The 8,116-nt window shown below is 38.3% G+C and overlaps 1 protein-coding gene across 1 annotated transcript; it reads left to right on the plus strand.

Moving 5' to 3' along the window:
* The first annotated feature begins 2,324 nt into the window (after positions 1–2,324).
* Positions 2,325–3,254, plus strand: LOC129502341 (protein FAM32A-like). Its single transcript, XM_055313856.1, has 2 exons — positions 2,325–2,686; positions 3,161–3,254. Exon 1 carries the CDS (start codon positions 2,334–2,336, stop codon positions 2,670–2,672), a length of 339 nt encoding a protein of 112 aa, XP_055169831.1. The 5' UTR covers positions 2,325–2,333; the 3' UTR covers positions 2,673–2,686; positions 3,161–3,254.
* The last annotated feature ends 4,862 nt before the right edge of the window (positions 3,255–8,116 follow it).

The raw sequence follows: 8,116 nt of genomic DNA on the forward strand, positions 1-8,116 counted from the left end.
AGATTAAAATGGAAGATCACTTCATCTGAAATGAAAGAGAACATCATCGTGCACAGATGCATCATAAAAAATTATAGCAAAAATAGTTAAGCGACATATCCACATGTATGCAAGAAATTAGGTTTTCTATAAATATCCACACATATACTTGAATATTCTCAAATCTGTATTCCACTGATATTTCTAAACGGGTAATGGCCAAGTTGTATAAATCTCTAGATGCTTATGTATGATAAAGCAATTTATCAGTTTAAAAGTTACTTGGCACAGGAGAAAAACCTACCTGATGGAGGTAAAGTATGATAAAGAAAATGTACCTTTTGAGTGTTCACTGATACTAATCAGTTCACTGATACTTTTCTAACAAGCCTTTCTGAGGTAAGCAAATTGCAGAAAAATGGGAATTTTCAAAAGTGTATACCTGGAAAAAAAAATATTAAATTCAGTCCATAAGAAAAAACCTGTGACTAAGACAGCCACCAAAGTCATCCTGATGGTGAATGAGAATGCAGCATGTGACATGTTTAACCACTGCTGTGATCTTGCATGGGCTGGCATTCCGTCTTCAGGTATTGTATTACCAAACAAACATACAGTGTTTGTGACCTTGCAAAATCTCTTTGAGCCTCGCTGAGTTTTAAAGCCTTAAATCAAGATCCTGCCAGGATGAGATGATTCTTGCAAGAATGATAACCTGTAGATAAGACAAAATGAAATTTAGTTGGATCTTGAAATGACTTGGGTTAACTCTAGCAATGGAAATGTCAATCAAAGGGCCTCAAGTCAAGGCTAAATCCAAATTTGTGTTTGACTCCTAGGACTAGATACTTTGGTTATTATTGCTTCTATTACATTTATACTTTTTTCAACCTCAAATGTAAAAATGAAAAACCGTAAGCTCTAAGTGAACAAATATCAGGTTACAAGTATACCAGTAATTTAATTTGAAGCAAGAAAAAAGAGGTTGGTTCTAAAATTGGAGTATTTGTACCTCGTAAATCAAGTCTGGGTTTAAGGGCTCTAGTGACTCCTTTATATTTTATTGTGTTTTGTTCTGTTCTGTTCTGTTTCGTTTTTTTTCTTTTTGAGCTGAATCTGGTGATAAAGTGGTTTGGGTAGCTCTCTAGAGTTACTGAGGAGAAATAATAAGCAAGCACATTCTTCATATAGTCATATTTTAATATTGAAACATTATTTCTGTCCATTAGATACTGATACATTTTATTACGATAAAGTATCCAGAACATATATTATACCTGTTCTATTCAACAAACAGCTATAACTTTAGCCTTTCTATGTAAGGAATAGGGAATTTTCTACTATTATAATACTATATTGGTATGAAGTATTTTTGATATATCTCATGGCCTTGGCAAGAAATCTTATACTATAAATATGGCTTTCTAAATAAAATAAAGGTTGAGGGCTATGCCACTTTTGATTATCTAATTATTACTTCCTGAACTGAAAAGATCAGATTTTACTTTTTAGCAAAATATTTATGAATTACCTTCTGTAGGAGAAACACCTAATTATCTTCCATTATCTTTCCATCTCTTTCCTATTACTACTAGAATCTCCTGAATTTTAAAGAGCTACATGGCTGCCTGACCTACATTACTTCTCCTGATCTCTTTAGTTAACTGTGGTCATATGACCAAGTTCTAGGCACTGGGGTGTAAGCAGAAGTGATGTGCACATACAACTGCCTTTGTTACGCTCTTTAAAGAGAAAAGCATTTGCCTTTAGCTCCTCCATTTTCACCTTCCTGGAGGCTAGGACAGAGAAATGATGCTGATCAACCAACTTCAACTATGTAGACTAGATGAAATCAAGAGCACCACAGAGAATGGCACATCTGAAATATTCCTAGAACATCTCCCAGAGCTGTCACTTATCTGCCCCAAACCACTTGCCTACTTAGGAGTGTTCAGTAACAGAAATACCTTGAGCCATATTTCCATTTTTTAGGTGAAAGTCACATTAAATGAATTATTTTAAAGTATATAATTCAGTGGCAGTTAGTATATTCACATTGTTGTGCAGCACTGCCTCTAACTAGTTCCAAAACATTTTTTCACCTCCAAAGGTGACTCCGTACCAGAAAAGCAGTCATTCCCTATTTCCACCTCTCACCATCTCCTGGCAACCACCAGTTGGCTTTCTGCTTATTTAGCTATTCTGCATTTTTTATACAAATGGAATCATGTAGTATATGTTCCTTTGTGTCTGACTTCTTGTACCAAGCATAATGGTTTGAGGTTCATCCACATTTTAGTATGTATCATTCCTTTTTGGTCTCAATATTTGCATGTATGGGAAAAGCAAGCATCATGGCGGCCTACGAGCAGGTTCAGAAGGGGCCCCTGAAACTAAAAGGCGTCGCAGAGCTCGGTGTGACCAAACGGAAGAAGAAAAAGAAGGACAAAGACAAGGCGAAACTCCTGGAAGCAATGGGAACGAGCAAAAAGAACGAGGAGGAGAAGCAGCGAGGTCTGGACAAGCGAACCCCGGCCCAGGCGGCCTTCGAGAAGATGCAGGAGAAGCGGCAAATGGAAAGGATCCTAAAGAAAGCATCTAAAACCCACAAGCAGAGAGTGGAGGACTTCAACAGACACTTGGACACCCTTACGGAGCATTATGACATTCCCAAAGTCAGCTGGACGAAGTAGCCTCCCCACCCAGGGTATGCAGTGGCATCGAGGGGAATTGGAAGGCAAAGTTAAGGTTCTGTTTGGTGCCTTTGGTATTTTCTAGAAACATTCTTTTACACACACCCTTGCGTTTTCTGCTGAGACAGATGCTTTTCCAAAGCAGTGTGCCCTCTTGCTGGAACTTGATTAAAGTAAAACTGTTCTTTTACTCCATTTCAGTTTGTTGGTAGCATAGAAGGTAAACTTTTTTAGTTTGGACTGGAAATTTTGTACAGGTTTATTTAGAGATTAAGGTTATTTCTGTGTCACATACAGAAAAGCGTCTTTACCCCCAAGTTGCATCTCATTCTGACAGTCATCCAGCTAGCTGTCTTTACTGGGATGAAACGGACTCCAGAGGATAAGGAGCTAATGCCAGCACAGCCTGAGCTTACAGACCCCGCGCGGCCTGCGTGAGCTGTCCTCCCAAGCACCATTTAGCTTGGGGCTTATTCTCTTCCTTCCAGAGCCTAGGGAAGCCACTTAAACCTTCATGGCCTTCAGAATACCTCCTCAGCCACCTGGTGTGTGAGACAATGCAGCCTGGGAAGCAGAAGAATCGCCAAATGCAAGGATATAGTACACACCTTGTCCCCGTCTGAGCAGCCTGTGGCCGGCACGCAGTCTCTCCCCCTAGGGTCCCCATTCCAGACATGTCTAGAGGGTATCACCGTGGCAGACTTCATTAATCAAGGACAGCATCCCTTTGTAATGGACCCAGACACAGCCTGCCTCACTACCCTCAACCCTAGGCTCTAAGCAGTCCCCACGTTTATTCAGAGTTGGCAGAGAACATGTAGCCTGCTTGGTGTTTCTGGCCTAAGGACACCTCAGGAGTGACAGAACCTGGGCAGAGCCCCAGCACCAAGAGTACAGTCCCCTGACGGAGGTCCTGGTGCTGGAGAGCCCTGATCTCTGAGGACCTGTGTTATACCCGCATGATGAGGATCAAACCATATATACTACTGGGAGGAAGACTGTTGACCTAGGTAGTGGCAGAGTAGTAAAGTCAAAAGAGAAAAACCAAGTGTTGGGTTTGGGGCTGTCACGTATGAACAGAATAAAGCAAAAAATAATTATTAAAAAAAAATATTTGCATGTATGTAGGTGTGGGTATATATATGTATTATTTTTTGTTTATCCACTCATCTGCTGGTGGACATTTCAGTTGGTTTCAACTTTTGGCTATTAACAATGTTGTTATGAACATTCCTGTATACTTATTTGTTTGAATACATTTTCTGAATATATATAGTTGAATTATTTTTGGTATATACCCAGGAATGGAATTGCTGGATTGTAGAGTAATTCTGTTTTTAATTTTTGAAGACCTGTCAACTTTTCCACAATGTTGAATCCTGCTTTTAGATCTCTAGCTTAACCTGTACCCCAATCATTAACCTTACTTAGTGTTGGGCACTGCTGTTATAAACATGGAGCTTTCTGTCTCTCAGTGGATACAGAGAGTAAGAACTATTGCAGAAACATGACAAATATTTCAAGAGCAATAGCATAAAAATCTCAATTTCTCTGGAAATTAGATTTTAAAATACAGTAAGATAATTAAAAGAAATATTTAGTAATGATTTTCATGGTTTCCTTTTTTATCTGTGGAGCCCAAAGATAAGAGATATCAGTATGTATCTTCCCTAAGGTAGGATCCTTTCACTCACTATATCATTTGCAAAATAAGTAATTGAGTGAAATGGACTAGAATGAATGCACAGTGGATGCAGGGGCTAGTAAGGTTTGGGTTCTTACTCTCAGAAACTTGGAACGTAAGAACAACCAAAATACATATATCACATCTTCCGGTGATAATTTATCCCAAAGAAGCTGCAATCAAAATCTATAGTGATTATTTCACCAGATATAGGTCTTCTCTTGGAGAAGGGATCAGAAAATGATAGATTGAGTGTGTTTTAGATATTTTAATTTTGTGATTTCTATTTTATTTGCAAGTGGTGATATGAACTAGGCATGTAAGTGATTCTAGCATGAGTTGGGAAACCAATGGAGAAGTCTGAGAGTCAGACAGAGCTGGAATTATAAATGTAGAGTCATCACATAAAGATGCTATTTCAAGTCATAAAGTTGTATGAGATTACCTAGGATGTGGTTGCATGTACATAGAGAAGGAAATCTAGGAATGAGTCCTATAGTACTCAAATATATCTTCGTTGGGAAGAAGGAGTCAGAAGTGACAGGGGTAGAAGTGTCAATGAGCAAGATGGAACTCAGGAAATGTGATCTCCTAGAAGTAAAGAAAACAAAATGTTTGGGTGAGAAGGTAAAAGTGTTAAATGTTAGTGATATAAAAATTACAATGGCTTTTGGCTTTGGCAACGTGATGGTCATTGGTGACTGACAAATGCAGTTCCAGTGGTAAGGTATTATGGAAAACAAAACAAGTTGGGTTGGGGAGAAAATGAAATAAAGACAATCATTATTGATCATTCTTTCAATCTTTCAATATTCTTGTTTTAAGATTTTATTTATTTATTATTTTATGAGAGTCAGAGAGAGAGAGAGAGAGAGAGAGAGGCAGAGACACAGGCAGAGGGAGAAGCAGGCTCCATACTGGGAGCCTGATGTGGAACTTGATCCCAGGATTCCAGAATCATGCCCTGAGCCAAAGGCAGATGCTCAACCGCTGAGCCACCCAGGCATTCCAATCTTTCAAGATTCTTAAAGGGATTGACATGAAGGAATAACATGACAGCAACAGCAAATATATATACTACTTTATGTACACTTATAAATATATATAAAGCACAACCTGTGTAGGTGTTGTTTTCACTTCATTTACATGTAATAACTCACCTCATCCTTACTTCAACCCTATTAGATAGATGTACTATTATTCTCATTTTACAAGCAAGGAAACTGAGACAGTGAGCAGTCAGATAATTTGTCCAGGATCATGTACTAGATGGCAGAGCTAAAATTCAAATATAGCCAGTGTATTGCTCCAGAGTTCATACTCTCAATCTTGTTGGTTTTAGCAGATTATTAAGAATCTTTGTTGTTCACCTTTTTATTCCATTGCCTTTTGGATGACAAGAACCCAGTTCCTGGACCTTAGAGTGCAGTTAAGAGGGGGAACTTCACAGCTGAAGGTTTGATAATGAAATGAAATTTGGATCTATAATGTTTGGTCCTGGCAACTCTGTTTATTTTTGTTTGTTTGTGTCAGCTTTATGGTTTTTATAAAAGCTTTATTTTGAGAGGCTTGTTTTATAGTTTTAGAGAACAATTGACATAATGGCCTTAGCCCCTTATTCATTTGTCATTTGAAGATTGTGATAAAATTATTCTTCCAGTAACTAGCAGAAAAGAAGGAGATAAGGATGCCAATTGTTTAGGTGTCTTCAGGCAGCAGGAAGATCCAAGTATTGGCTACTGCCAAAATAATGTTTACAGGCATAGAGGGAATTTATGAGGAACTTCAAATCATTATTAAAAATCATGAATGGCCAATCTAGAGTGCTTTTAAATCTTATGTTAAAATATCGTCTCCCCATTACATGGGTGCCCTAGATAAGCATTTTCCCTGAATACAAAAAATATATTTTTGCAGGTCAAAAGCAAGGATGAATTAATCCTGTTAAAATATATCATGACAAATATCATGTTTGTGTGTGTTTCTATGTGTGAAATGTATTTCAAGTAGCATTGGCACATTATTATAGAAGACGCCTTATTTATCTTTATTGAATCACTTCTACTACTTACTAGGTATGTGGCCTTGGGCAAGTTACTTAAATTCTCAGTGCCTCAGTTTCTTCATCTATAAAATGAGAATAATAATGGGTATTAACTCACTGAATATAAAACATAGCTAGCACTCTAAATTTGTATTTTTTAAAAGATTTTTATTTATTATTTATGATAGTCACTCAGAGAGAGAGAGAGGCAGAGACACAGGCAGAGGGAGAAGCAGGATCCATGCACCGGGAGCTCAACGTGGGATTCGATCCCGGGTCTCTAGGATCGCGCCCTGGGCCAAAGGCAGGCCCCAAACCGCTGCGCCACCCAGGGATCCCTCTAAATTTATATTGAATGAACCAAAGATTGCACTAACCACCACATACCAGATACACACACAACACACTGTGAGTCTGACCTTTTCTGACATCCCGACTTGGCAGATACAGCTTATTCTAACCAATTCCAAGTGTCTCTTTCTTTAAAGCATATACTAACTTAGCAGCAGTTTTTCTAAAACAAAATGAAACTCTTACCAACTTACTTCACTCAAGAATAGATAACAGCTTTCTTATTTATCATCTACATCAAATCCCATGTATTATACCTATATTTTAAGACCTCAGATTTGGTGAGTTACTCTCTCTGTTTCATAGTCTTTAACTTCCTTTAATCCATTCTGGTATTCTCATTTTCCTACATGAATTTCTTTCTCATACTACCAGTGTATGTCTAGTCTTTTCTCAAATGTGTCCTGGAAACCCCATGGGTTTAAATCTTTGTTGCCTTCCATATTCTACAAGATGAAGCTCACATTTCATATTTACCATTTCTGCTGGATTGAATTTACATTTATTTCATTCCCCTACTATAACTCCTGTATTGTAGCTTGGAGAATTAAATACTGTCTTCAGTTTCCTTGGGGTGAGGCTTCTGGATGCAAATTAGGTTTCACCAGTTAGAAACAATTGTATGAGATTTGTAATGAGGGCATGGTAGTTCTTGGAAGATAGATTGGACTAAAGAATAAGCAATAGGGATCCCTGGGTGGCTCAGTGGTTTGGCGCCTGCCTTCGGCCCAGGGCGTAATCCTGGAGACCAGGATCGAGTCCCATGTCAGGGTCCCTGCATGGAGCCTGCTTCTCCCTCTGCCTGTGTCTCTGCCTCTCTCTCTCTCTCTCTGTGTGTGTGTGTGTCCATCATGAATAAATTAAAAAAATCTTTTAAAAAAAGAAGACAGTGAAGACAGTCATTTTTGTTTACTCATATGTTTGTTGTCAGGGTGTGGTTTCTGTTCCATGCATGGAAGTAAAGACAATTAGGTTTTCTGTAGTGGTGTCACAAGTTTCATGAGTGCTGAGAGGCCCTTATGGTGGCCCAACAATAGCTTTCTGAGCCCTTTATTGAAGCTGTGTTGATATAGTTTTGGGAGTCATTTCTGGAAATAACCTAGGCTGTTCCATTCAACTTTGTAAACTCTTAAATCTGCCTATAATTGCTAAAGAATTTTTGCTGTTACTGTTTTGTTTTGGTTCCCATAATAAGTCTTTGACTGATTCACATGAATACAAACCTTCACAAACTGTTCCCAAATTCACCCTCCCGCCTAATTACCTACAATTGCTACTTCTGTTGTTTTTCTCAAACAGTATATACTCTAGACGACTGCCATTTTCAAACAATCCAAAGACTTAAGTAGTTATGTATATCTATTT

The sequence above is a fragment of the Nyctereutes procyonoides genome, unplaced genomic scaffold (assembly GCF_905146905.1).
Source record: "Nyctereutes procyonoides isolate TBG_1078 unplaced genomic scaffold, NYPRO_anot_genome, whole genome shotgun sequence".
Classification (NCBI taxonomy): domain Eukaryota; kingdom Metazoa; phylum Chordata; class Mammalia; order Carnivora; family Canidae; genus Nyctereutes; species Nyctereutes procyonoides.